The sequence below is a fragment of the Aspergillus tubingensis genome (genome assembly GCF_013340325.1).
Source record: "Aspergillus tubingensis WU-2223L DNA, scaffold_6, whole genome shotgun sequence".
Lineage (NCBI taxonomy): Eukaryota > Fungi > Ascomycota > Eurotiomycetes > Eurotiales > Aspergillaceae > Aspergillus > Aspergillus tubingensis.
Genome location: NW_023336280.1, coordinates 965,256 through 992,820, shown reverse-complemented (window position 1 = coordinate 992,820; position 27,565 = coordinate 965,256). Strand labels below are relative to the sequence as shown.

Here is a 27,565-nt window from a genome sequence, read left to right as displayed (position 1 = left end):
TTATTTTTTTTTTCCCTTTTCCTATTTAGTATCCTCATTCCTCCTTGTGCCTCGGCCGAGATTTGGGGATACTCTTCTCCACTGTGTGACAGTGTTTGTGTGTGTGTGCGCGCGCACGGGTGTGCGTGCATCTTTGCTCTCATACATATTTCCAAGCTTGGGGGTAAAATACACTATTGTGGACTTGGATCATTCTTACTTGCCTTGGCTTTTTGCTCTGCGGCTTTCCACTCCCCTCTTTCTTCCACTCCTTCAATTCCCTTCAACGGCCAGTGCTGGGTTCCGTTGAGGATATATTCGGCGAGTTTGTTGTTGCCATCCTTTCGTCCATCCAACCTTTCAATCCAATCATTGGCTCATTTGCGGCGCCGAACTTCAACTTCCTCTATGTGCCACCTGACTTTCGATACCCCGATATCACCCACAGCCTGCATACACCCTGTTGGCTAACATTGGCGTTTTACGTTACCGTCAACCAAGAACGCCGGTCTTTGATTGAACACACCCCTGTGTCCTTACCTTACCTTGAGCAGGAAAAGTCGGATTCTTTCTTAGTGAACCGATTCCTGGACTTCTGGGTCTCATGTTTGAAATCGGACGAGTTTTGCACCCACCAATTACCATGGCTTCGCCGAATCGCAATAACTACAGCTACCAAGGGTTAGGATCTTATGATTCCGGCCGTTCCAGGCAAAACTCGGGGGCCATGGACATTCACGTCCTCACAGGTCAAGAACCGCCTCGAGAACCCCCACCCAACGATGATCCTTATGATGGTCATGGGGGTCCAGATCAGACAAGCCGTTATACCAGGTACTTCACCCTTTCCCATACTGTGCACCCCACACACCCCGCAAAATCCCTATTCCTCGTGCTGTGCAAATTCGCTAGTATTATACAACTATCGGGCGACTAATTCAGGGATCTTCTCCTTTTGTTGTTCGTTTGATTTAGGCCTCCAAACAGATGGCTCTTCTATGAAGAAAATGGGAGAACATATCATGGTTATCGCAGAGGAGTTTACCCGCTGCCATGTGATGAAGAGGAGCAGGACCGTCTCGATATCTTCCATAAGCTGTTCACGGTAGCACGGGTGTCCGAGAGCTTAATTTACGCACCTCACCCCCCAAATGGTAGATTCCTAGATCTGGGATGCGGCACGGGGATCTGGGCCATTGACGTGGCCCATAAGTATCCCAATGCTTTCGTGGCTGGGGTAGATCTAGCACCTATACAGCCTCCCAACCACCCTGACAACTGCGAGTTCTACGCGCCTTTTGACTTTGAGGCGCCATGGACACTTGGGGAGAATTCTTGGGATCTAATCCACCTGCAGATGGGTTCCGGCAGTGTTCTGGGCTGGCCGAATCTCTACAAGCGAATCTTAAGGCACCTTCAGCCTGGGGCATGGTTTGAACAAGTGGAAATAGATTTCGAACCCCGCTGCGATGATCGCTCCCTGGATGGACTGGCACTCCGGGAATGGTACCAGTACCTGAAGCAGGCGACGCAAGATACTATGAGGCCCATAGCGCACAGCTCCCGGGATACCATCAGACACCTTGAGGAGGCAGGCTTTACTCAAATCGACCATCAGATGGTGGGGTTGCCTCTAAACCCTTGGCACCATGATGAACATGAGAAGAAGGTAGCCCGTTGGTATAACCTTGCAATCTCTGAAAGTATCGAGACGCTCAGCCTCGCCCCTTTCAGTCGCATCTTTCACTGGGACTTGGAGAGAATCAGACAAATCACGGCGGAGGTTAAGTCACAGGCCTTCAACAAGGAAATCCACGCTTACAACATCTTACACATATATCAGGCACGGAAGCCGGGCGGCCCGTCCCTTTGAAAATGCTGAAATAATTACGGCAGCGCCGGCTGTAATGCAAATTTCATTTCGGACACCCATATACAGCCTTTTGTGGGAGGCTCCTCCTACCTGTTTACTTCTTTTTTCTATTCCCTTTTTTCTCGATGAGAATAGGTGACAACCGATCCCGTCTCCTTGACGGAATCATACTGAGTTGCATATACACCAGAGCGAGCAGAGTCCACAAAACCACTCATGGACTTGAACTCGTTACCAATACTGCTTGTTTGACGCACGAATGCCAGGAACGCAGGCAGGCCTATCTTCGTTGTATTATTGCCTACTCTAGTGCAGACAGCCGAATGGCACAAGGATTTCGCGGACCCGACGTATATCGTCAATCACACTATGAGGATGATTGCCGTCTCAGAAAATACTGCTCGAGTTGAGAACATATTCAAGCTCTTCAAGAGGGTGAGATGCCGGTGTCGGGACTCACGGATGTGACAGGATGAATCTAGAGTATCAGCTCTGCCAGAACCCAAGAGCCACTCTCATCCTCAATGTTGTACTTCTTGGAAATATCTGCAACCAGGGCTGACTGCGCTCTGCGGCAATGGCACCATCGTGGCAGTTGACTGAGTGCTCGTGGTGACGGACCCCCTGAGGCCTCTCAACACCAGCCACTCCATTACGACCCAACAATCTCCAATCATCGTGGCGGTCCTGTGAAAAAACCACCTTTGTTTTGGTACTCCTTAATGAACTAGATGAAAAAGAAGCGAAACGGAGGGCTTGAAAAATAACGCAAAGCCCTTCAAATGGGTTCTATTGAACATTTTTCTCTCCCACCGAAACTCCACCGAACATGTACCGTAAGTATATCGAAGAGTATGCCATGTCCCTTGAGACAGCCTACCAGACGCCAAGAACCCTCTAACTGACATATAACCCAATAGATGACTCGCAAAGTAAGACAGAAGCAACACTCAGAACACTGAGAGAACGCAGTGTGCTAGCCCACACAAACTGCAACTTAGCGCCGCCGACCTTTCTGACCTCGTGTGCTGCTGTTCCTACCGCCACTTACACTGTCCTTCTCCCCATCCCCGTTGGCATTCGTTCGGTCTCGCGCTGCGCCTGGACTACGTCTCCTCATCGTCCCGGGTCCAACCGCGATGATATCATCCTCGCTTTCACTGTCCGAAATATCAAGAAGGACGGGCATGCGAAATGAGGTAACAATATCCTCATCCGCGCCGTCTTTGTTTACTTCGATTGTGAGAACGTCGGGGACCTCGTCTTCCTGGTCTAAACGGCGCTGGTGAATTTCCTCTGCCGGGTGGATATCGAATTCATCTTCACGCTCAACATACTCGACGTTCTCTTCGACCTCACCGAAGTCAGGGGCCAGGGCTGACCATTTCTGAGGCGTCACAATCGACCAGGTATAGATGCATCCAGATTCTAAGCCACAGGCAACCACCATCGGACGGCTAGGGTGCCACTCAACCACTCCTAGCTCTTCGCGAGGGCCTTCCAAAATCTTGACCAGGGAGCCGTGGCTCCGCTCCCAAACATAAATGTCAGGATTCATGAATGTGGACGCAGTAACAAACTCCCCGGTGGAAGAAAATGCTACATGGTTCCAACTCAAACGGTTCACCACATCTTGGAACTTATGTTCCACTTGGAGTTTGATGTTGGTAGGCTCCAGATCGATACCCAGTTGCGAGAGATCCGGCATGAGTATTGTGCGTATAACGCGATCAGAGCTGTTGACTAGTAGATCCCGACCGTTACTCGCTAGGCGAAGTAAGATCACCACACCATTGCAGAGCCGAGTGGAATGTATTGTGGTACAGGTTTGTGTCTCAATAATATTGATCCAACCCTTAGATGTACCCGCTATGATATGATTTCCTAGAGCAGTGAAGATCGTAACGCACGTGGAATGTTTCGCATCTTGAGCTGCTTGTTTCGCAGCAACGGCGGGGTCGATTTCTTCGTTCTTTGGAGGCGGAGGGCGAAATGGAGCGGATGGAAGAATGCGTTTGACGGGCTTGGGTAGCGAAACATCCACGAGGACAGGCTGATCTTCGAAAAGAGACGCTACAAAGAGCAAGCTGCAGGAGGGGCGCGTCAGCAATGTGCTAGCCGCTAAGCAATAGAAGGGCTGTCATACTGGTTATAAGGGTGTAGTTCTGCGATATAAACGGGTGCTTCGAAGCGGACGGTGCGGACCCGGGAGCCATCTTTCAAATCCCATAAAATACATTTCCAGTCCTGAGAAGAACTCAGAAGATAACGGCCGTCTCTTGACCAACTGTACAGCGATTGTAGTTAGCATCAATGTGCGTACGGCGGATTGCGCCGAGGGGGTGGTGAATGAACTACCTTAATGACTGAATCTGCCTGGTATGACCTCGTAGCTTTCGCGCAACCCCGTTGGTTTCCACATCAAAAATGACTACTGTTCCATCAACCTGGGACACGGTTATTGATTTGATCTTGAAGCAATCCCCGCATGTTGTTGGCAACCAACCCGTCCAGACGCCAGATAGTCTCCTTTGCGATTAAACCGTAGACAAGTCGCATGCCCACTTCCTGATATTGGATTAGTGATCACACCGTAGAAGATTGATGAAGTGCGACATACTCAGCTTCTCCGTCAACGTGTCTGGATAATCCTGAGCTAGGACAAAGGGATCAACAAGAGACAAATTCATGATGCTAGATTCACACAGAATGGTTCGGCAAGCGTCAAGTCAAAGTCAGCAAGTCAAACGACAAAAGAGGCGGTAAGTTCCCAGCCTGCGAAGAAGGCCGGGAGATTCGCTCGGGCGCAAACATCCAGTGTAGTCAATAGCCACAGATTTAATGAAATAAAGCCGGGCGGGGAATGGGAAATACCGGCTGGCAAAGTGAATTGAAGCCGAAGGGGAAATAAAGCGACGAGCGGGCGGTGAAGAGGTCACATAAATTTGTCAATGGCCTTCCCCAGTCATTGGGCTGTAACTGCACTCTGAGTGGCGGAGAGTTTACTGCCACCTCACATATGCCCCACTATTGGTTTAGCGTTGCGGACTTTTAAAGGGCCGGATGGTCGCGCTAGCTTGCGGCTCAGAAAACTCGTTGCCCCATCGCCGACTGACCTGACGTCCAACCGTCTCCCTTTCATCACCTCAACACGCCTCCTGTCCATCGCCCAACAACCCCGACCATCGCGCTTTGCATCGCGATATCACTTTCCGAGCTGGAGATATCGCCAAGATCGACCGTGACCCTCTTTTTTCCCGCCCTTTTCGAGCTTCGCGCAGTCGGTGGATAAGGTCGCAGGCGCCCTCGTGGCAAGGGCTGCCAGAGGCCTAGGCCGGCCAGTTTGCTCGCAAACATTTGCATCGTCGCTTCAGCCCATTTAGACTGTCTATAGATCAGTGCTTCCGACACGTCAGTTTCTGTCTTGCTCGGTCATATCTCGACTCCTTCGTCATCGCATATCCCCGGAGAACGATCAACCGACGACACCAACCACCATCATGGCGAACGTGTACTTTCCCTACTCCAAGGCGCCTCTGCGCACCATCAAGGAGATCCAGTTTGGTTTGTTCTCACCCGAGGAGATCAAGCGGATGAGTGTGGTCCATGTTGAATATCCGGAGACGATGGTTTGTTTTTCCTGAAGTGCCGCCCACACCGACTGAACGTGGCAAAACGCTAACGCGGTAACACAACAAACAGGATGATCAACGGCAACGGCCGCGCACAAAGGGTTTGAACGATCCACGCTTGGGAACAATTGATCGGCAATGGAACTGTGAAACTTGTGAGGAAGGCCAGAAGGAGTGTCCTGGTCATTTCGGACATATTGAGCTTGCCACACCGGTTTATCATATTGGTATGTTGTCGGCCAGCCAGGGGATTTTAGTCTCATATTGTACGCTTGCTAACGTCTGCCCCAGGTTTCTTGACTAAGATCAAGAAGCTGCTTGAAACGGTCTGCCACAACTGTGGCAAGATCAAAGCCAATACGGTTAGTCATCCCTTATGGGATGGCAAATCTATCACGGCATATTTGCTGACATGAAACCAGTCCGACCCCAAGTTTTTAGAAGCCCTGCGCATGCGAGACCCCAAGAGACGATTCGACCACATCTGGCGACTGTCCAAAGACGTTCTTATCTGCGAAGCCGACCCTCCCCCGGACGATGACGAGCCCTTCTCGAAAGAGAACTCCAAACCCGTTCGGATGCACGGTGGTTGCGGTAATGCCCAACCTCAGATTCGTAAGGAAGGTATCACTCTTGTTGGAACGTGGAAGCCGAATAAGATGATGGACGAGATGGACATGCAGCAACCTGAGAAGAAGGTTATCACCCCGCAGGTTGCGTTGAACGTTTTCCGTAACATCTCTTACGAGGACGTTCGCATCATGGGTTTGAGCAATGACTATGCCCGTCCTGAGTGGATGATCATCACCGTCTTGCCGGTTCCCCCTCCTCCTGTTCGTCCCAGTGTGCTTGTCGGCGGCAGTACCAGCGGCCAGCGTGGTGAGGATGATCTGACATATAAGCTGGCTGAAATTGTCAGAGCCAACCAGAATGTTCAACGCTGTGAGCAGGAAGGCGCCCCAGAGCACGTCGTGCGCGAGTTCGAGTCGCTCTTGCAGTACCATGTCGCCACTTATATGGACAACGATATCGCTGGTCAGCCGAAGGCCATGCAGAAGTCGAATCGCCCAGTCAAGGCTATTCGGAGTCGTTTGAAGGGTAAGGAGGGTCGTTTACGACAGAACTTGATGGGTAAGCGTGTGGATTTCTCTGCACGTACTGTCATTACTGGTGACCCCAACTTGTCTCTTGAGGAGGTCGGTGTTCCGAAGAGTATCGCGAGAACCTTGACTTATCCCGAGGTTGTCACACCCTACAACATCGAGAAATTGCAGACTCTGGTCTCGAACGGTCCGAATGAACACCCGGGTGCTCGGTATATTGTCCGAGACAATGGCGAGCGCATTGATCTTCGTCATGCCAAGAGAGCAGGTGGTCAACAGTTGTTGTACGGATGGAAGGTTGAGCGTCACATCATGGACGGCGATGTCATTCTGTTCAATCGACAGCCCTCTCTGCACAAAGAGTCCATGATGGGTCACCGTGTTCGCGTCATGCCCTATTCCACTTTCCGGTTGAATTTGTCTGTCACTACCCCTTACAACGCCGATTTCGATGGTGATGAGATGAACTTGCACGTCCCTCAGAGCGAGGAATCGCGCGCGGAATTGAGTCAACTGGCATTGGTCCCCATGAACATCGTGTCTCCCCAGCGAAACGGCCCGCTCATGGGTATCGTGCAGGATACGCTGTGTGGTATTTACAAGATTTGCCGGCGTGATGTCTTCTTGACCAAGGATCAAGTTATGAACATCATGATGTGGGTTCCTGATTGGGATGGGGTGATTCCTCCCCCGGCAATTCTGAAGCCTAGACCTCGCTGGACAGGAAAGCAGATGATCAGTATGGCGCTTCCTTCTGGTCTTAACCTTCTGCGTGTGGACAAGGATAACTCGCCGCTTTCTGAGAAGTTCTCGCCTCTGGCTGACGGTGGTCTTCTTATCCACAACGGTCAACTGATGTATGGTATGTTCTCCAAGAAGACGGTTGGTGCTAGCGGTGGTGGTGTCATCCATACTATCTTCAACGAGTATGGTCATGGTACGGCTGTTGCTTTCTTCAATGGTGCGCAGAGAATTGTCAACTACTGGCTTTTGCACAACGGTTTCAGTATTGGTATCGGTGACACTATCCCCGATGAGCTTACGATCCAGCGGATCGAGAACTGTGTGCGCAACAGAAAGAAGGAGGTCGAGTCGATTACTGCAAGTGCTACTGACAACACTCTCGAGCCTCTACCCGGTATGAACGTCCGTGAGACCTTCGAGAGTAAGGTGTCTCGTGCTTTGAACAACGCTCGTGATGAGGCTGGTAGCGAAACCGAAAAGAGTTTGAAGGATCTGAACAACGCCATCCAGATGGCGCGGTCCGGTTCTAAGGGTTCGACTATTAACATCTCCCAGATGACTGCTGTGGTCGGACAACAGTCAGTCGAAGGAAAGCGTATTCCTTTCGGATTCAAGTACCGTACCTTGCCTCACTTCACCAAGGACGATTACTCTCCCGAATCCCGTGGATTTGTTGAAAACTCTTATCTGCGTGGTTTGACCCCCACCGAGTTCTTCTTCCACGCTATGGCTGGTAGAGAAGGTTTGATTGATACCGCTGTCAAGACCGCTGAAACTGGTTACATCCAACGTAAGCTGGTCAAGGCTCTTGAAGAAGTCATGGTCAAGTATGATGGCACTGTTCGGAACTCTTTGGGTGATATCATCCAGTTCATCTACGGAGAAGATGGTCTTGATGGTGCTCATATTGAGAACCAGCGGGTGGACATCATCAAGTGCTCAGATGACAAGTTCCGTGATCGTTTCCGTGTCGATCTGATGGATCCTGAGCGCACCCTGGGACCAGAGGTACTGGAGCAGGCCAACGAAATCGCAGGTGATGTCGAGGTCCAGAGACATCTGGATGAAGAATGGGAGGATCTTCTTAAGGATCGTGCGTTCCTTCGCTCTGTGGCCAAGGAAGACGAGGAGATGATGCAGCTTCCGATCAATGTGCAGCGTATTTTGGAAACCGCCAGAACTACATTCAGGATCCGCGAGGGTACCATCAGCGATCTTCATCCCGCTGAGGTCATCCCTCAAGTGCGTTCTCTGCTGGATCGTTTGCTTGTGGTTCGCGGAAATGATATCATTTCGCGTGAAGCTCAGGAAAACGCGACATTGCTTTTCAAGGCCCAGCTTCGCAGCCGTCTCGCGTTCCGCAGATTGGTTACGGAGTACTCCATGAACAAGCTGGCATTCCAGCATGTTATTGGAGCTATTGAGAGCCGATTCGCCAAGGCTGGTGCCAACCCTGGCGAAATGGTTGGTGTGCTTGCTGCTCAGTCCATTGGTGAGCCTGCCACGCAGATGACACTGAACACTTTCCACTTTGCTGGTGTCTCGTCCAAGAACGTCACCTTGGGTGTTCCTCGTCTAAAGGAAATTCTAAACGTCGCTACCAACATCAAGACGCCCTCTATGACGGTTTACCAGGAAGCTGCTCGGTCATTTGACAAGGAGGGTGCCAAACAATTGCGTAGCGCTGTCGAACACACAAGCTTGCGTTCCGTTACGGAAGCAACCGAGATCTACTACGATCCCGATATCCAGACCACGGTCATCGAAAACGATCGGGATATGGTCGAGTCCTACTTCATCATTCCCGAAGATGTCACGGATGATGCGTCGCGCCAGTCCAAGTGGTTGCTCCGTATTATCCTCAGTCGGCCGAAGCTTCTGGATAAGGGTCTCACTGTGCAGGATGTCGCTTCTAGGATCAAGGCTGCCTACCCCAAGGATATCGCTGTCATCTTCAGTGATAACAACGCCGATGAGCAGGTTATCCGTATCCGTCAGATCCAGGATTACAAGGAGGACGAGGAGGATGACGACATTGAATACGATGTTACGCTCAAGAAGTTGGAGCAGCATCTCCTTGACACTCTTACCCTCCGTGGTGTTCCCGGCGTCGAGCGGGCGTTCATCAACGAGAAGAGCAAGGTCAGAGTTCTGGAAGATGGATCATTGTTCGCTAGCAAGACCGACCCGCTTTGCAAGGAGTGGGTTCTCGAAACAAGTGGCTCGTCTTTGGGTGAGGTTCTGGCAATCCCCGGTGTCGATGCTACTCGCACGTACTCCAACCAGTTTATCGAGGTTTTCGAGGTGTTTGGTATCGAAGCCGCACGGACAGCTGTTCTTCGCGAATTGACCCAGGTGCTTGCGTTCGACGGTTCTTATGTCAACCACCGCCATTTGGCGCTGCTGGTCGATGTCATGACTGTACGAGGCTACCTGACACCCGTCACTCGACACGGTATCAACCGTGCTGATAACGGTGCACTCATGCGTTGTTCGTTCGAAGAAACCGTCGAGATTCTGTTGGAAGCGGCCGCTTTCGGAGAGCTGGACGATTGCCGTGGTGTTTCTGAGAACCTTATTTTGGGCCAGATGGCTCCTGCTGGTACCGGAGAGTTCGATATCTACCTTGACCAGAACCTCATGAACACTGTCGTGTCGAACAATGCTCGCTTCGGTGTTATGGGAGCGATCGGCGCCAAGGATGCCATCATCTCCGACGGTGCTGCTACTCAGTATGACACGGGCTCGCCTATGCAGGAGAGTGCTTACATCGGCACTCCCGACCCCGAGTCGAACTTCTCTCCCATTCGCCAAGCCGGTGCCGAGACTCCTGGTGGCTTCACCGAATACCAGCCTACTGGCGGCTTTGGAGGCGGGTTCAGTCCGGCAGCTACAAGCCCAGCTGGCTATTCCCCCAGCAGTCCGTTCAGCGCGAACCCGACGTCGCCTGGCTACTCCCCGACCTCGAGTTATTCTCCCACGTCACCGGGTATGGCTATCACCAGTCCTCGTTTCATGTCGACGTCTCCTGGGTTCTCCCCAGCGAGTCCGTCATTTGCTCCGACATCACCAGCATACTCTCCTACCTCTCCTGCGTATGGCCAGGCATCTCCCACGTCGCCATCGTACTCGCCAACTTCGCCAGGGTTCTCACCGACGTCGCCGAACTACAGTCCTACTTCACCCAGTTTCAGCCCGGCTTCACCGGCCTTTAGCCCAACCTCGCCTAGCTACAGCCCGACAAGCCCTGCTGTTGGTGGTGTTGGCCGGCATCTGTCACCCACTTCTCCTACCTCACCTAAGTACACGCCTACTTCGCCTGGGTGGTCTCCTACGAGCCCCCAGACGTATTCTCCTACATCTCCCAACTTTGCCGGCTCGCCGACGTCACCTGGAGGACCAACGTCTCCTGGCTACAGCCCGACGTCGCCGGCTTTCAGCCCTACGTAAGTCACTCATGAGCAACGATTGAATATCATTTGGTCACTAACCAAGCATGCAGATCTCCACGCCAGTGAAATCCTAAGATGGTTGCTTTGCTCCTTTCTGACCTTCGCTGTATCATTGTACTATCACCTACCTCCCAGACGACCTCTAAGAGGAACAAAAGAAAAAAACATCTTGCATTGTATGTTGCGGAATTGGTTGGTTATTTCATGCAGAATTTGGGGCGCCTGTAGCCTTTCCCTTTCACCCATCCGTTTTTAAACTGTATGTTTTTCTCTTCTTGCGTCAGCCTGCAGGTCGATCCCCTTATTATCCCGTATTAGTTTCCTTTCCTACTTTTTCTTTTTTTCGAGCCAGCCTGCTGAAATTGCGAACGGTTTTGTGGGTTGGTGATATTCTGTGTTTTGCTTGCTTTCTTTCCCCTTTTTTTGCACATTGAACTACCAAGCGTTTAGACTTGAGGATGCTTGTGGACCATGACTCGGTTATGAGAATACGATGGTCCTCTCCGGAGATGGTGTTGTTTTCTCTGAGTTTGCATCGAGGACGAGTTATTGCGTGTATTGCTGCGATCGATCAGTATCCCTATGCTTTGTACACAGACGACTGCAGATGGGTTATGGACGAGACCGGAGGTCAATAATAATGAAAATGGTTGCCAACACATGTGCCATGTAGTGATCAAGAGTAGTAGTAGATGTGATTGTAGTCTAGATAGTAATGTAGTGAAGGAGCCAAGAACGTCGGCGAAATGAAGCTCCGCAACGCCAGGTGGCCCGTTCCGCATCGGGGCCGAGCAAGCAACTCCCCCGAGTCTCCAGTGCTCATCTTCACTGTCAGCTCCTCCCCCCTCTCTTACTTATCGGAAGTTCGAGCACAGAGTCGCCATGCGCCTCTCACTGTTCACTCCTACTCATCTCTCTCACACAACATGAAGAACTGGTGGCTGTGGCGTTTCCTGCCGTTGGCGCTTCGTGAGTCTCACTGTGGAGCTTAGCCGCATCACGCGATAGCTACTGACCTCCAAGCACCACTTTCCAGTGCTTCTGCAGGTGCTTGCGGTTGAACATAATGGACAGCCCGACAAACAAGAACCCTTAACAGATGTCGTTCCTGAATCATATGCACATGCTGAGTCCTCGAGCGGGCCCGAGGGCTCTAACAGCCTACCGGGACACGGTGAGCAGCCCTGTGCATGACGCCAGTGCACTCATCCTTGCTAACAACTAGATTCTTGATGTACCAATAGAACACGTCGAAAATGCCCTTCGAATCCTCCGAGAAAGCAAAATCCCCATAATCACTCACGAGAAACCGTCCGGTCTACTGGGATACACCTGGCATTACGCCCAAGAAGCCTTCCGAATCCTATTCATGAATGGACCTCAGCCGGATGGGACACACAAGCAGAAGCTCGATCCAAATGTTGCAAAGGCTGCGAACGAACTCAAGATTGCGGCGCAGGAGGACCAAAACCCCGATGCAATCTTCCTCTTAGCGGAAATGAACTTCTACGGCAACTTCACCCACCCGAGAGATTTCAAGCAGGCTTTCCATTGGTACCAGACCTTGGCGTCGTCGACTGGAAACGGTACGGCACAATATATGCTTGGGTTTATGTATGCAACGGGTGTTGGAGGTGCGGTGGAGCGCGACCAGGCCAAGGCCCTGTTATACCACACCTTTGCGGCCGAAGCGGGCAATACGAAGTCGGAAATGACCCTCGCGTATCGCTACCACGCTGGAATCGGGGCTCCTAGAGATTGCGACCAAGCGACTTATTACTACAAGAAGGTGGCCGACAAGGCTATTGATTACTACCGATCTGGACCGCCCGGTGGCAATACCATGATCCGCGAGTCCTACCGTTGGGCGGACGAAGAGGGTGGTGTTTATGGTGAAGGCGCCAGTGTATCGACACCTGCGCGCGATGGAACGCATTCGAGCACGGAAGCCAGCTTGGAAGACGTCTTGGAGTACTTGGATTTAATGTCGAGAAAGGGCGAACTGAAGGCTACTTTCAGCCTGGGCAAGATGCACTATGAAGGGGGCCGCGGCTTGCCTAGAAATTTCCGCAAGTCGATGAATTACTTCAGACAGGTCACCAAGCGGTACTGGAATAAAGACGGGTCGGTGAACCCCAACCATCCTGTTGGTGTTGAGAAGCTGGCTTCGAAAGCAGCAGGCCATATTGGCATGATGTACCTGCGGGGCGAGGGGGTGGAACAGAACTTTGCAACTGCCCAGACTTGGTTTAGGCGTGGACTCGCGAACGGTGATGCTCTCTGCCAGCATGAGCTCGGACTGATGTACCTGCATGGCTATGGCGTAACACCGGATGCATTCAGAGCTGCATCATACTTCAAGGCTGCCGCCGAGCAGGACTTCCCGGCCGCTGAAACGAGGCTGGGTGCCCTGTTTTTGGACCAAGGCGATGTTCAGACCGCCACCCGCTATTTCGAACTCGCTGCGCGCTGGGGCTGGATGGAGGCCTTCTACTACCTGGCAGAATTGTCCAACAATGGGGTTGGGCGGAAACGACACTGCGGAATGGCCGCGTCTTACTACAAGATGGTCGCCGAACGGGCGGAAGTCATCCATTCATCCTTCGAGGAAGCGAACACCGCATATGAGAACGGAGACAAGGAACGGGCATTCATCCCGGCGCTGATGGCTGCGGAGCAGGGCTACGAGCATGCGCAGTCCAATGTTGCGTTCCTGCTAGATGAGCAGCGGTCTTTGTTCGCCATTGATACCATCCTTCCAGGAGCCAAGAAGAGCAGACCAGCTCTGCTGCGAAATGCGGCGCTGGCTCTTATCTATTGGACACGCTCCGCCAAACAGGCGAACATCGACTCCTTGCTCAAGATGGGCGATTACTACCTAACGGGCATGGGCATTGCCGCGGATGCGGAGAAGGCCTCGACCTGCTACCACACCGCAGCCGAAGTGCACTACAGCGCACAGGCGTACTGGAACCTGGGATGGATGCATGAAAATGGTGTTGCCGTGGACCAAGACTTCCACATGGCCAAGCGATACTACGATCTCGCGCTGGAGACTAGCTCCGAGGCGTATCTGCCCGTGAAACTCAGTCTGCTTAAACTGCGGATGCGGGGATACTGGAATTGGCTAACGAACGGAGACATCAATCCCATCCAGGAGGAAGAAGGTAAGCAACCCCACCGTAATTATCGCTGAGAAGATCCGAACAGCCACACTTACACACCAACGCAGAAGTGAGATCGCATCGAACCCTGAAGGAATTTATCGCCACTTTTATCCAGAACAACGAGGAAGAAGAGGCCGCCTTCCGCGCACAGATGTACAAACAGGACGAGGAGGACGAACTCATGTCGAGCAATCGCCTGGACGACCACCGCGAAGACGGCTACTACGACGAGCTGGAGCTCGATATTGATGATAGCTTTCTGGAGGGATTGCTCATTCTCAGTCTTGCCGCAACGCTGCTCGTGCTCGTGTATATGAGACAGCAGCGCAACCGCCAGCGTCAGAACGACAACGGCGGCGCGAATGCTGCGGCAGGAGGCAATGCCAACAATGATCGGGGAATGTTTCCTCGGCCGGGCGAGCCGGGTTTCAATGATTGGCTTGCTGGGGCGGTAGGTCATTAATGATATAGAATATTGTGCATTTCGCAGTAATGTATATGCTTGATTTAGCTTAAGTACACGAATGATACCTTCCTAGTTACCATCTACCGAGTATGTAGAGAATTGACTGAGTATCTTATCTTATCAGCTGACTCGTCTTATCGATAAGCATATTTACTTTCCACTTCATACTTCTTCAAGTTCATACTTACACCATCCCCACAATCCATCCCAAATACACATCTACCTCATCCAAGCATTGAACTTCTTGAACCCAAGAAACAAGACTATCAGAAAGACACACACAATGAACCCAAACCAAACACCAACCCCCAATCCCAAACGCCGCCGTCTAAACACCACCACAACCCTATCATCACCCTCATCAACGCTCACGAAACCATTCAAATCGCCTCTGCGCAGACCAGCACCAGCCCAAGCATCAGCCCCAGATACTACCACCAACGCAACTACCACAAACACACCCTCTTCATCCTCCAAAGACCCAACAACCACACGACCCCAAATACAATCCCACACATCAACACCCGCCACCCCCAAACCCAACCCCTCATCTTTCACCACCCCAATCCCCAAATCCACCCCCAAAAATACCCCTACCCCCAAAGAAAAGCAGAAGCCAAAAGAAGAAGAAGACCCCACCCTCTCCACCCTCCGCACCACCCACCGGCACCTCCAATCCCGACTCCTTTCTCTCCGCACCGAACTAGAAACAGTCACTCAGGCGCAGCGCATCGAGGAATCCCACCGCGATGAGGAACTAGAGAAGTTGATTGTGAAGTGGAGGGGTGTGGGGCAAAGGGTTGCGGAGGAGGTGTTTGAGGGGGCGAGGGAGAGGGTTGTGAGGATGGGGGGTGTGAGGGGGTGGAAGGGGATGGAGATGAGTAGGAGTGGTGGTGGTGGTGGGTGGGGAGATGATTATGGCCATAATCATGAGAAGAAGGGTGGGGTAAAGGAGATGGTTTGTCTATCCTTTTTCTTGTTCTCGGTTGTGTATTGTGGATTGGAGATGTGCTGATGTATCTGTGTGGTAGGATGAGGAAGAAGAGGAGGAAGAGTTCACGATCGGGATGATGTTGAAGACGATGGGGATTGATTTCAAGGTTATTGGGTTTGATGGTGAGGGGCAGAGGTGGGTGTGATTCTACTGGGTCAATTGTATTGATGTGATTGCTGTATGTCTATGTATCTGGGAGAGCAGCCTACTTGCTAGGCCGATGATGAAAAGCCAGCTATAATATGAATAAAACAAGCATGTGATCAATTTATGCTAACGCTATACTGCAAATACTCCCTATTGTAACCGCAATTTGCAAACTCCTAACTCAAAATACCATCCTGGCCCATACATATTTTCTCAGCCTGTTTCACGCCATCCCGTATCGTAACTGCTCTGTAGAAAAGTCCATAACACAAAATGAACAAAGAAAAGAAAGGAAGCTCTATCCAGACAGTCTTCCTCAACATTTAGATGATGTCCATGCCATCAATATCATCACCATCAATGTCCTCCATATTGTCAGCAATAGCACCGCTCAGGGCCAATTGGGAAGGCTTCGGATCCTTATTTTCTCCGAAAGCTCCAACCATCTCCAGCTCGGGCCCGGCAATAATACGACCCTCAGTGTCGACTACCTCGCACAGATCAATCAAACTCTGCCGGCTTAGAGACTTGAAGCCATCGGTCCGAACAACACGTCCCCAATTGGCAAGGCAGAATTGAGCGGCACGACGCATCAGCCACTCTTCGTTCGTGCGCCCTGCACGCTCCCAGATGATTGCAGCGTTCTCTACATCCAATTCGCGGCTGAGGCGATTGACGCAAAGTAAACGCAACTTAGGCATGTCGTACATATTCGCCATGACGAGCATTCCCGCAACATCGATGATATCGGAACAAAACTCCAAATGACCGGCGATGCTATCTGTATACAGATAGTAGATGAACGCACGCACAACCGAGTACGGCTCGGGGATGTGCATCCTGTTTGCATGGTATTCAGCCATTTGAGCTGAATAAAGCCTTTTGAAGTGGGGCCATCGCAGCTGCAGAATAATCCGGTGCACATGAATCGGAGGCGAAGTAGGTGTGTTGGGGGAGAGGAAGGCTGGCTCTGATTGTGAAGTTGGGGTGTCCCCCTCATCGTCCGAGTCAACCTGATCGTCTGAATTAGCGGTAATGATAAAGTCTGCACCGCTACCGGACTCTGGTGATTGATCAAACGCTGCCGAAAGATCTGCTCCCAAACCGGACAAAGAGCCCATCCCTGTTGGTTCGGAAAGCGACGTTCGGCTTTGACTGGGCGAAAAGGCAGATAGCTCGTTTCCCAGCAAGCCGTATCTCTCAAGGTCAATGCAGAGTACCTCGCTCATGTTATTCTCATCACTATTTCCAGGAGTGGCACCGGTGTCGAGGCTACTACCAAGAAGCCATGCTTTGGTACCGTCAGCGTTCACAGTGCAATAATGCCATCTAAAGCCCGGCTTGAAGATTTCCTGCCCGTCAGCCAACCGCTGCCAACGTAAAGCGTCCAGATCCAGTGATGACAGGTTGCACTCATAGGTACGCACTGTCTCGGACGGAGTGATCAGATCCAGGAGCACCCCAGATGCATAGGCCTGGAAGTGAGTGCCAGAGAACAGTGCAGGAACGTGAGGGCCGGACTTGAACCGAAGACAAGAAATGGCGCCCGGAGCGATCGGTTTCCGACGATTGCCATTGCGAACTTGAACACTCCCGGAATTCGCTGCATAGCTGCCGGACCGGCCCGAAAGCTGCTGCGGGGGGCTACTAAAGATAGCGTCTGGACTATAAGTAATCCTGCTGGTTGGCGCTGGGGAATCCACGGTACCTTGTGAAGTTGCCGTTCCAAGAGACGGAATGCCTTTGAGATCTAGCCACCAGATATCCGTTGTACGTTCCATGTCAGGATCGAGACCTCCAAAGATCCAGAGGCGGCCGCCCCAAACCCAGGCGATGTGGTCGAAACGAGCCGTGAATCTCCAGGTGCGAGACCAGGTCCAGGTTTTCAGGTCCAGATATGACAAGTCGTCGAGAATCACATTGTTCTCTCCGGTTACTCCTCCCATGATGAAAAGCTTCTCATCGTGGATGACGGCAGCATGGCGAGCCCTTCCTCGGGGGATCGGTCCATGGATTTCCGGCTGAGTCCAGGTAGAGGTTGAGATGTCCAGGATGACAACGTCAGATAGATGATCGCGGTGTTCATTTTCTCCACCAAACACAATCAACTTATCACCTTGGTAGAGGGTAGCCGTATGACCTACAACGATTGAGAGTCTGAATTAGTACGATTTGCGTTTCCTTATCGTAAGTATTCAAAAATGTGGGGAAACTAACCCATGCGGACACCGGGAATGTCACCATAGTTATCAACCAGTTCCCACCGAAGAGTTTTGAGATTCAGACGCAAGACGTGGTTGTAAACTATTTTAGCAAGGAAGAAGCATTAGTATTAGACTTGTACGATGATCAGTGTGAGAAATAAGTATATGCACCTTCATCCGTGTACTGATCAAAGCCGCCGAAAGCGTAGATCTGGTCATTATTGCAATACGTCACCGAAGCATTGACCAGGCAGGCTGGCACATGGCCTTGTGCCTTGCGGATGCTTGGGCGGTAATCCGCGCCACTACGGCGACCATCACTGGGACTAGGTGGCATGAGGAATGTGGACGCCGGTCTCTGAAGGGTGGAGGAGAGGGGAGTCATCGGGTTAGGAGTCCTGGACGACCCGGTCCAACGCGGTGGGTCAGCGTGGAACGGCGAAAGGGGCGACGAAGCGTTACTATTCCTGGCGGTAGTGGAGGATAGCCGCGCCATTAGGGTCCGACAGTAAAGACGGGCCCAGGGGGTCAGAAAAGGAGGATAGCCGAAGGGCAAAGATGGTGAATCAAAAGATAAATCAGTAGTAACACACTCTCTCCTCACATACTGATGCTGATCGCAGTGACCCCACGTCTCTTGTCAGCGGCAAGAGGGAAAAAAGGGAAAATGAAAAGGGGAGAAACGGCAAGCGCCAAGCCGATCGTCGCCGAAAAGGGAAGAGCCGCATGTCAGGTGGCAATCTAACCTAAACGGGACTAGGGCAGCCGTACCTCCAGTAACCGGCGTTGCCATGGGTGAGCAGAACTATATCCTTTATTTACTCCCTTTTCCTCCTTCACCCCCGTCCCCTCCTCTTCCTCCTCTTCATCATCTTCCTTGTTCTTTGCCATTTATCTGCTACTAATTGCATACCATATTGCGTGGGATTGGTATTCCCTGCCTGCATTCAATACTACTGTATCGCAGTTAGGTCTTCTTCGTCCTGTGACCAAGCCAGCGTGACTGGGATTGGCCCTGCAAACGGACCTTGAAGGCACTTCTCTCTCGATACCCTCCCCTATCTCTCGAAAAGTAAATATATATCAGCATGGCTACACCTACAGTTTCGACTCCCGTGAAGACTCACCATGGGATCTTCTCCACTAAGACGGCTGGTGGCCGCATGCCCCTTACGCCTTCACCACGCACTCGCGCAGGAAGTGTGACGTCAAACCACTCCTCCCCATTCACACCTCCCTGTGGTGCTCAAGAATCGGGCAAGGAGCATGGAAAGTCTGTCTATGGTGGTAACCTCTCTTCATACTTCGCCAAGTCTGTCTCGAGGACAGCCCGCAACTACCGCGAATCCCCCAAGTCCAACATCGCCCGTGCTCGCACGCGCAAGTCTCCCAGACACCTTGAGCTGGGTGTATCAGAATGGGCCTTGACTGGCACTGGTCCTTCATCACAGACTCCTACCAAAGAGCGCCTGCGGAAAGAGGTCGTGAGGAAGGAGGTGACCAAGGAAGTGGCCAGGAAAGAACCGCCGAAGAAGGAGGCAATCAAGAAGGAGGTGTCGAGGAAGGAAGCACCTAGGAAGGAGATCACCACTCGGACTACGAGGTCAGGAAAGACAACCGTTCGCATTCCCCACAACGCAGGTGACAGATTCATCCCGAACCGTACTGCCAGTGAGGGACTTGTGACTGCTGGTACAGCCAAGCCAGAGGAAAGCCAACGACCAAAGACCAGTAGCAGCGATGGATCCTCCGTCCTTGCCAATGCCGCGAGTGCTTTCGACATTGGTGGCCGCGGAACAGATGAAGACATCACCGCAGCTCTGGAAAGCCTTGGACTCGAGGATAACGAGCCAACGACCTCATACACCAAGCCAGCACCGGATGCTGTTGCGTACGAGTCATCTTTGGCAGATGCCTGTGGTGTCAATCTGAACACTCGTATCCTGGCCTTCAAGCCGCCACCCCCAGAGTCTTCCAAGCCCATTGATCTGCGCGCCCAGTACAACCGCCCTCTCAAGCCTGCCAAATCTCAGTCCGCTCAGTTCCGCCGACGTGTCCAAACCGCTCCTGAGCGTGTCCTGGACGCCCCTGGTCTCCTCGACGATTACTACCTCAATCTGCTGGATTGGAGTTCTGGCAACCAGGTTGCAATTGGCCTGGAGCGCAATGTTTACGTGTGGTCTGCCGACTCAGGGTCGGTCAGCTGCCTGCTGGAGACTGCACCTGACACCTACGTGAGCAGTGTAAAGTGGAGTGGTGATGGCGCCTATGTCGGTGTCGGTCTCGGAACTGGTGAAGTTCAAATCTGGGATGTCGAGGAAGGAACCAAGCTGCGCAGTATGTTTGGCCATGACTCGCGTGTAGGTGTCATGGGCTGGTCGAAGCACACATTGTCTACCGGTGCCCGCAGTGGTCTGGTATTCAACCACGATGTTCGCATCGCACAGCACAAGGTTGCCGAGCTGGTCTCGCACACCTCTGAAGTCTGTGGTCTGGAGTGGAGACCCGATGGTGCTCAACTCGCCACCGGTGGTAACGATAATCTGGTTAATATCTGGGATGCTCGCTCTCTCAGCGCGCCCAAGTTCACTAAGACCAACCACCGCGCTGCCGTTAAGGCCCTCAGTTGGTGCCCCTGGCAGTTGAACCTACTTGCCACCGGTGGAGGTTCTTATGACCGTCACATCCACTTCTGGAACACTACTACTGGTGCTCGTACGAACAGCATCGACACCGGCTCCCAGGTCACCAGCTTGAGATGGAGCAACCACTACCGCGAGATTGTCAGCTCGAGTGGATTCCCCGATAACTCGCTGAGCATCTGGAGTTATCCGACTCTGGTCCGGAACGTCGAGATTCCTGCCCACGAGACTCGTGTGCTGCACAGCTGCCTTAGCCCAGATGGTCAACTCCTGGCCACCGCAGCCGCTGACGAGAGTCTGAAGTTCTGGAAGATCTTCGAGCGCAAGCCTGGAACCAGCGCTGCGGCCTCTCGGGAGGGTGGTGTTGGTAGCAAGGCTCAGATGACCAAATCCATGACCATTCGGTAAACTGGTTGGTCATCTGCAATTTCTTCTCATCTTGTTATTTTTCTTCTTCGATGACTATATTTCGGGTTCGGTATCGTAGACCGGTTTTGTCTTGATATCATTGGTTCTATCGGTGTTCAGTACATTGGGGGCACATATCCGGATTCATGGGATGGAAGGGGTGTTATTGGTAATTGGCGTTTGTATCTAGGTTTGACCGTATAATAGCTGTCAGGATTCTTGTATAGAAAGTCGCATACTCATAATTGCTCGTCTTTTCGCTCCTGCGTCTTAGAAGGGATAGAAGCTGGCCAGCACATAGTCAACCAGGGCTATGCGGCTAGTCCTTCAGAAAAATTCCGACTGGAAGGGCAAGTCAGAATCATTCAACAACAGATCCCACTGCAGGCCATCCATTTCCGGCGCCACATTGAAGAGATCAGACCACAGCTGACCCCAGCTATTCCTCCTTGCTCCGCTCCACATTGGGTCCTCGTCTTCATGACCAGAGCCCGGCATGCTGTTCGTCAAAGGAAGATGTCCGCTAGCCGCCGCACTTGTCATGTTTTCATCCACCCCGACAGGCCGGGACTGTGACGCAGCAGCGCTCGACATCGTCCCACCCGATCCTGAAGCCACGGCAATACTATCATTTCTCACAGGCGACCTTGCCTGTTGCTGCACTTCCCTCTGAGATTCCTGAAGAATAGACAACAACGTCTGCGTATTCTTCCGAATAGCCTCCATAAGCGACGCCGACTCATTCTGAGATTTCTCCAGTACATGGATAACATCCAACACTTCCTGCTTGCGGGTATCTGCGCCCGGAGCGGTAGGCTTCATAGAGACGTCCGTAGCCAGGACCATGGCGGCGAAGAAAACGTGGTTCATAACAAGGCTGTAATCGGAGGGGTTGAAGCCGGCGAGAACGCCTGTGTCTTTTAGCGTGCGGCGAAGGTCGAGGACCGTTTGGGCGGAGCGGATGCAGGTCAGTCGAGAGTAGGCGTATTTGGGGTTCGTTAGGCCTTCGCGGTGGTAGGGGCGGTGCAGGCGGCACAGGCGGACGTGGAAGCTTAGATGGGCGACAGTTCGTTGCCAGGCGAGGTAGGGTCGTTGTTGGGTTATCTCTTGGCTTTTTTGAATGCTGGCGGGGTCGTTTTGGAGGAAGGTTGGGAGGGATTGGACGAAGGTGTGGAATTTATGGTCGATATCGAGGAGGGTCTCGTAGTCGGGTTGGGAGGATTCGAGAAGGGTCATTCCTAGGGTGTCGATGATTTCGCGGCATAGTTCTGCGTAGTGGATTCTGAATATGAACACGGACATGGAGGTCGGGACTGAGAGGGGGAAGCTGTTTGCTGGTCCTGTGGGAGTTAAGGATTCGTCGTCGATGTTGCTGGGATGGTTTACTTTCATTTGATTTGGGTGGATGAGGTAGGTGCCTTCTTGTGGGCTTTGCGAAAATGCGGTGATCCTGTGGTTGTTAGTGTATTGGGGGGAAATGTGAGTCTGGAGGAGGTAAGGTGTACCAGTCGGAGGAGACGAGGTGCCACCATGCTCGTCTCTGTACCTCGACCTCGACGGCATCGTATCCTGAACGCTTTCTTTCGTCTTGCTTTTGAACTGTGTCGAGCAGATGGATTTGCATCGATCGGGCCATGCATATTGCGTCGATCCTGAGTGTTTGGGCTTTGTGGGAATACCAATCCGCATGAAAGAGAACGCGCGACAAGGCACTAATGGCTCCAAGAGCAGTTGTCGATGGCGGTATTGGCTTGATCGGGTTGTCAATTATACAGAGAGCTAAACGCGCGTATGTGGTGAAGGCTGCTTTGGCTTCTGCCTCTGTTGCGCTGAGCAACTGCAGAAGTTCTGGGGTTGCAACCAGAACAGCCCCAGCGAAGATACTGAAGAACAGTACCAAGACAGTAGGGCTTGGCTCCTCGCCCTCGAGTATACCCCTGTATGTTTCATCTAATAGTTCTTTTGTGGATGGGATATGGAAGACCCCGAATGTTGGCTGAATGACTACGTTGAAGTGGTCTAATAGTTGGCGAGCCTGGGTCCATGGGGGAAGACACCTGGATATGCTCTTCGTATCTCGCATGCAGTCAGAGAGATCAGCAATGCGTCTTTGTAATGTAGATAGGGGTAATAATGTAAGTGGAGTGACACATCCATTGCTCGAGCCTCGTGCCTAAGAGATGTTTCAGCTTGCGAAAGCAAGAGTTTGTAGAAGATACATACACCACTTATGACCAAGCCCTGGTTTGTGTTGCTGCCCTGAATACCAGTAGCCCTACCAGGCGGATCTAGATCTGCATTAGTTTGAGGCCCTTGAATAACCAGCCAGGTTGAGTGTCATCTCTGGTGAGTATTCGGGACGATCCCAGGCCCGTGACGATGGTTCTAACACGCTAGTTATAACTCACCCCGGGGAATATGAATTCGATCGAAGACTGCCTCTTCTAGCCTTGCGACCCGACTCAAGATATCATTCGTATCTCTTTCCAATAATGTCAGTAAGAATTACAATGACTCTCCCAAATTCCGGAGTCCACTCACGCAGCAGTTGTAGTCTGGCTATAGGTGGGTGGTATAGTTGGTGCAGGCTGTTGTGTGGAGACCGTCGCAGCAGTGGGCTGATTGCCAGATAGATGAGCTCCCCGCAGTTCGTCCGAACTATCCGATGGAGCCTGACCTGTATACTCGCAAGGTACCTTTCTCAGAACGCAATTGGAACAAGGTTGGGTACGATCACAGCGCAGCTTCTTCGCTCGACAAAAGCGGCAGGAGAGGGGCGGTCGAGACCATCGTTGCACCATGGCCTCCGGTACGGCGTCATTTTTCCGTTTCATATCTTATCGCCGGCAACATTAGGTTAATGCTATAGCAATCTAGATGGCTGGAGAACAACATGAAGTGGAGAAGACAAACGGTCAAGGTTCGGCTGTCAAAACTCCACCCGCGCCTTGCCGAGATCGGGTAAGCTCCGCCGGGCAGGTTTGGGGGAGAACCCTAACTGGTTGCCTGATAGGGACTCCCAATCTACTGCTTTCCAATCCATCTAGACTAGATGTAAAAGAAGACCACGAGGATGCAGGCTCTGTATATATCTGACTATATTTTGCTTCGTCGCTCATCTGTTTGCCTTCTGCTTGTGTACATTACAATTCGCATTCCTTCTTAGAGACCAGAAGATAAAGTTTCTCCTAGTTAGAGAGATGAGCCTGTACAACCAAGTTAATTAAGGACTACAGTACTACGAGTAGACTATATGGTAATTGTAAGTCAAAATGGCTGAAAGGGTCAATGCTTTCAAGCTAATAGATTAGCACACCCCAATCCAATCCGAGTACTTTCAGCGGAGGTATAACGGCTTGGAGAGCATGGAGGTAGTTTGCCAATTAGATCTTTTGTACGCGTGCTGATATCCATTTGAAATAGTTTGCACCAACAATCGATTTGTACCGTTTTGTCTGTTTCGTGACTGCTACCTCTTTTGGCGAGTTAACCATGAGTTTCCGGTGTTAATATCAGTTGTGGAGCAGCAGAAACATAAAGTGATATTCTGATATTGATACGCTGCATCCAAGCTCAGTTTTGGTTTGTCACTTCCCAATTAAAGAGACCCTTGGACTTGGAGCGGAATGTACTCTGCAATAGTATACTATTACTGGGGTTATATGAAGTCCTGAGGCTCATAAAGTCAGACGGTAGCACCCGAGGCCCTAATGCAAAGAAAGAAAAGTATGGTGATCCCCATGCAGACTTATATACTTTGCTTTCTGGCAAAGTCCGTTCTCATATGGGATTGTCCGACTTGAAGAGACGCTTCACAAAGTCATTTAAAGAGCCCCAGAAACTATTTAATGGCTTGTCAGCCACTAAATTGTGAGAGCGAAGAAAATCTTGTTTGAATACTTTACTATAAAACAAGGAGAAGCCTGGTATGGTTTTCTCCTTGTTGTGTTGTGCTCCACAGTGCTTAAGTCGGATTGATTAAGACGAAATTAAAATGCCATGAGGCCTGCATGAGCTGGACAGCAACCAAGAACGTTGATTCATCGCACAACCACGCGGCTGACAGATGGTAGATAATTGTGAGGTCTAAACGACAATACTTGGCAACCAAGGGATAAGTGAAGGAGTGGCGAGGAAAGGCTGAGCCCGCGATTACTGGAGATCTCAAAAGTCAAAAAGTCAAAGAAATAGCTCTTGCGTCGCGCCGGGGCAGATCCCCCGGACCTCCCACTAGGGACTAGCGGTGGTGGTGACTAAGCAGGCGGGAGGAAGGCGGATTTCGCCCGGAGAGAGCGACTTTCACCTCAACCACATCCCTCCGGCACGCCTGCCTTGCTTTCAACTCCCTTCCGGCATTCACCCGGCATTCTACGGCTCGTCACACGCTGAGACTCTGAATATTGAGTTCTTGAAGTAAGAAAGATCATCTACAGAAGCAGTGCAAGTTCGAGGGTGGTCGGAAGTAGTGGTTGTGGAGACTCAACTGTCGCATTCGCCCGTGGCAAGCGACCGCTGCGACGGCGAGGCTTTACCTGTGATAAGCCCGACAACCCCCATTCACGTCGAGCTCTCGCGTGTTAATAGGCACCCCGTTCTTTTTTCTATTTTCTTAGAAGACAGAGCAAATTTATTTGACCCAAACTTCATTAAATCTCCTTCACCTGGCTTGACAAAGCGTCTTCTCGTCCTTGTCTGATCCCAACAGCGATCATGTCGAACCAGCAGGTGGTGAGTGCATCTTAAAAAAACAAACCTTATCAGAGCTGGAGACTTCGATGAGCCCGGATTGTGGCTTGAAACTCCCTTCGAAGTTCTCCATTCCCCCGCTCTAACCCCATATCATAACCATGTGAGATGTTGGCTCATACCAGTTATCCCTAGGGCACGGTGTTCGATCGTGTCATCCAGGAGGTCTGTGATGGCTCCCAGGTGGACTTCGAGGAAAGTGGTGTGGACCAGCAAACACTGTTAGATTTGCGCAAGGTTAGTACTCCATCAAGAACCATTTTCCTTTGTTGGAGAGATTCTTTTGAGGTCAAAAGAAGTCGTGATGTTTGGGGTGATGAGCCCCAGGGGGAGACGCCCCAAGCGGGGTCCGAGAGGTGCGGGAAGGGCGGCCGCCTGGGGGCATCGCCTGCTTTTGAGTCTCTTTTTATACCGCGCCGCTTTTACCCGCCCTAGTCGGCCTGCCAAGCCGCTTCAGCATCGTCATTCGCTGCCCGTTTCCCCTTCACCTTCTCGGTCTCAGTCCTTTTTATACCTACCACTTGGCCCTTTGACTCCTTGCTCCATTCAATTCCTCCTGTTAAATTCAAACCTACGTATGCTAACCTTCGTTCCCAGAGCTGGCAGAAGAAGCTCTCCTCATTGGGTGTCGCTCACTTCCCTTGGGATCCGCCGCCGCCGCAAGCTGCTCCCCCTCAGACACAAAATATCCTCCCTCCCACCGCAACTGTGCCGTCAAATGCTCCTCGGCCTGGTCCACCCCCTCAGCCACAGCATCATGTTCCTCCTCCCCCTCCTCAACAGCAACCCATCCCTCAGTCCGTCCCCGCTACGGCACCTCCGCTCCAAGCTCCTACTCCGGTTGGGGCCGGCCCCAATGCCATGGGTCAACAACAACAACCTCACATCAAGACCGAACCTGGCGTCAACGGTCAGCCTGGGATGATGCCGATGAATAATATGATGATGCCAAACTCATCCAACCCACAGTCTGCTCAAGAACGGGCTGCCAATATGCTTCGTCAGCGTTACGGAGCTGCAGCCGCTAACTCAGTCAGTCAGCTGCAAGCACAGTCACAGGCCCAAGCAGCCATGGCCATACCTGGCCAGCCGCGCCCCCAACCTATGCAGCATGTACCCAACGGGCAGGCTCCACAGATCAAGCAAGAACCGGGGTATCCCCCTGTGTCTCAACCCCCTGTCGGCAATACTCAAACGGACGGTGCCGGTGATGATGCCTTGTCTGCATGGAAGGCTGAGGTTGCACGGAGGCGGGAAGCTGCCGAACGCCAGGGAGGAGAAGGTGATCGTCTCCTTCGTGACCATCTCAGACAACAGATGCTCCAGTTAGAAGGCGGTGGTCTGATGCTGCCTCTCGACGAGCATGACTACTCATCGAAGACTTCGACTCGTGGGCTGGTGGCTACCCAAGCAGAGCCAGCTGATGTGTCAGCAGTTGCTGGTTCCTCATCTCATCCACCCAAGGTCCTCGGTGCTCAATTCGACGGCCCCGGTGGTGATGATGAAAGGGATGAGGATGATGAGGATGCCATCAATTCTGATCTTGACGACCCTGACGACCTTGTTGCTGAGGATCATGATGCAGAAGATGCCGTAGGCCAGGTCATGCTTTGCACCTATGACAAGGTTCAACGTGTGAAGAACAAGTGGAAGTGCACCCTCAAAGATGGTATCCTGACCACTGGTGGCAAGGAGTAAGTACATCAATATCACTCATTCCACTTAACCTCCCGCTAACGAGTGAACAGGTACGTCTTCCACAAAGGTCAAGGAGAATTCGAGTGGTAGATGTGCGTAAGCATCATCCCATTACTCCGGATAAATCCCAGAACGTGTATTACATTTTCAATACCTCTTTCTATGTTCTACTGGCCTCGTTTATACTCAGCATGTAAAAACCCCAGATCTGACTCAGGATTCTATGAGCAACGAAACCCATATCTGGTTCCTTTTTCTTCTTCCAACTATGTCTGGATGGTCGGTGCAAGCGGAAATTTGCCTCAAATGA

The 27,565-nt window shown here is 51.8% G+C and overlaps 9 protein-coding genes across 9 annotated transcripts; 6 read left to right on the top strand and 3 right to left on the bottom strand.

Moving 5' to 3' along the window:
• Nucleotides 1–622: 622 nt before the first annotated feature.
• On the top strand, nucleotides 623–1,852 carry AtWU_04089 (class I SAM-dependent methyltransferase; the record flags this gene model as incomplete). The annotated part of the gene is made up of 2 exons (XM_035499200.1): nucleotides 623–813; nucleotides 955–1,852. The coding sequence occupies 2 exons, from the start codon at nucleotides 623–625 to the stop codon at nucleotides 1,850–1,852; spliced, it is 1,089 nt and encodes a 362-aa protein (XP_035355093.1).
• Nucleotides 1,853–2,849: 997 nt separating this feature from the next.
• Nucleotides 2,850–4,542, bottom strand: AtWU_04088 (Set1-mediated histone H3-K4 methylation subunit Swd1; the record flags this gene model as incomplete). The annotated part of the gene is made up of 5 exons (XM_035499199.1): nucleotides 2,850–3,939; nucleotides 3,999–4,139; nucleotides 4,211–4,299; nucleotides 4,359–4,420; nucleotides 4,473–4,542. 5 exons carry the CDS (start codon nucleotides 4,540–4,542, stop codon nucleotides 2,850–2,852), a joined length of 1,452 nt encoding a protein of 483 aa, XP_035355092.1.
• An 810-nt stretch (nucleotides 4,543–5,352) lies between these two features.
• Nucleotides 5,353–10,849, top strand: AtWU_04087 (DNA-directed RNA polymerase II subunit RPB1; the record flags this gene model as incomplete). Its single annotated transcript, XM_035499198.1, has 5 exons — nucleotides 5,353–5,481; nucleotides 5,555–5,711; nucleotides 5,776–5,846; nucleotides 5,907–10,777; nucleotides 10,834–10,849. 5 exons carry the CDS (start codon nucleotides 5,353–5,355, stop codon nucleotides 10,847–10,849), a joined length of 5,244 nt encoding a protein of 1,747 aa, XP_035355091.1.
• An 860-nt stretch (nucleotides 10,850–11,709) lies between these two features.
• On the top strand, nucleotides 11,710–14,413 carry AtWU_04086 (ubiquitin ligase complex subunit HRD3; the record flags this gene model as incomplete). The annotated part of the gene is made up of 4 exons (XM_035499197.1): nucleotides 11,710–11,752; nucleotides 11,820–11,957; nucleotides 12,028–13,950; nucleotides 14,016–14,413. The coding sequence occupies 4 exons, from the start codon at nucleotides 11,710–11,712 to the stop codon at nucleotides 14,411–14,413; spliced, it is 2,502 nt and encodes an 833-aa protein (XP_035355090.1).
• A 286-nt stretch (nucleotides 14,414–14,699) lies between these two features.
• On the top strand, nucleotides 14,700–15,555 carry AtWU_04085 (putative DNA repair protein Dds20/Mei5; the record flags this gene model as incomplete). Its single annotated transcript, XM_035499196.1, has 2 exons — nucleotides 14,700–15,374; nucleotides 15,448–15,555. 2 exons carry the CDS (start codon nucleotides 14,700–14,702, stop codon nucleotides 15,553–15,555), a joined length of 783 nt encoding a protein of 260 aa, XP_035355089.1.
• A 325-nt stretch (nucleotides 15,556–15,880) lies between these two features.
• Nucleotides 15,881–18,257, bottom strand: AtWU_04084 (Kelch motif domain protein; the record flags this gene model as incomplete). The annotated part of the gene is made up of 4 exons (XM_035499195.1): nucleotides 15,881–17,217; nucleotides 17,266–17,697; nucleotides 17,775–17,861; nucleotides 17,933–18,257. 4 exons carry the CDS (start codon nucleotides 18,255–18,257, stop codon nucleotides 15,881–15,883), a joined length of 2,181 nt encoding a protein of 726 aa, XP_035355088.1.
• A 592-nt stretch (nucleotides 18,258–18,849) lies between these two features.
• On the top strand, nucleotides 18,850–20,811 carry AtWU_04083 (WD40 repeat domain-containing protein; the record flags this gene model as incomplete). Its single annotated transcript, XM_035499194.1, has 1 exon — nucleotides 18,850–20,811. The coding sequence occupies one exon, from the start codon at nucleotides 18,850–18,852 to the stop codon at nucleotides 20,809–20,811; it is 1,962 nt and encodes a 653-aa protein (XP_035355087.1).
• A 327-nt stretch (nucleotides 20,812–21,138) lies between these two features.
• On the bottom strand, nucleotides 21,139–23,645 carry AtWU_04082 (Zn(II)2Cys6 transcription factor; the record flags this gene model as incomplete). Its single annotated transcript, XM_035499193.1, has 5 exons — nucleotides 21,139–22,261; nucleotides 22,317–22,984; nucleotides 23,035–23,099; nucleotides 23,220–23,293; nucleotides 23,353–23,645. 5 exons carry the CDS (start codon nucleotides 23,643–23,645, stop codon nucleotides 21,139–21,141), a joined length of 2,223 nt encoding a protein of 740 aa, XP_035355086.1.
• A 1,876-nt stretch (nucleotides 23,646–25,521) lies between these two features.
• Nucleotides 25,522–27,345, top strand: AtWU_04081 (transcription initiation factor IIA large subunit; the record flags this gene model as incomplete). The annotated part of the gene is made up of 4 exons (XM_035499192.1): nucleotides 25,522–25,539; nucleotides 25,693–25,794; nucleotides 26,155–27,251; nucleotides 27,306–27,345. 4 exons carry the CDS (start codon nucleotides 25,522–25,524, stop codon nucleotides 27,343–27,345), a joined length of 1,257 nt encoding a protein of 418 aa, XP_035355085.1.
• Between the last annotated feature and the right edge of the window lie 220 nt (nucleotides 27,346–27,565).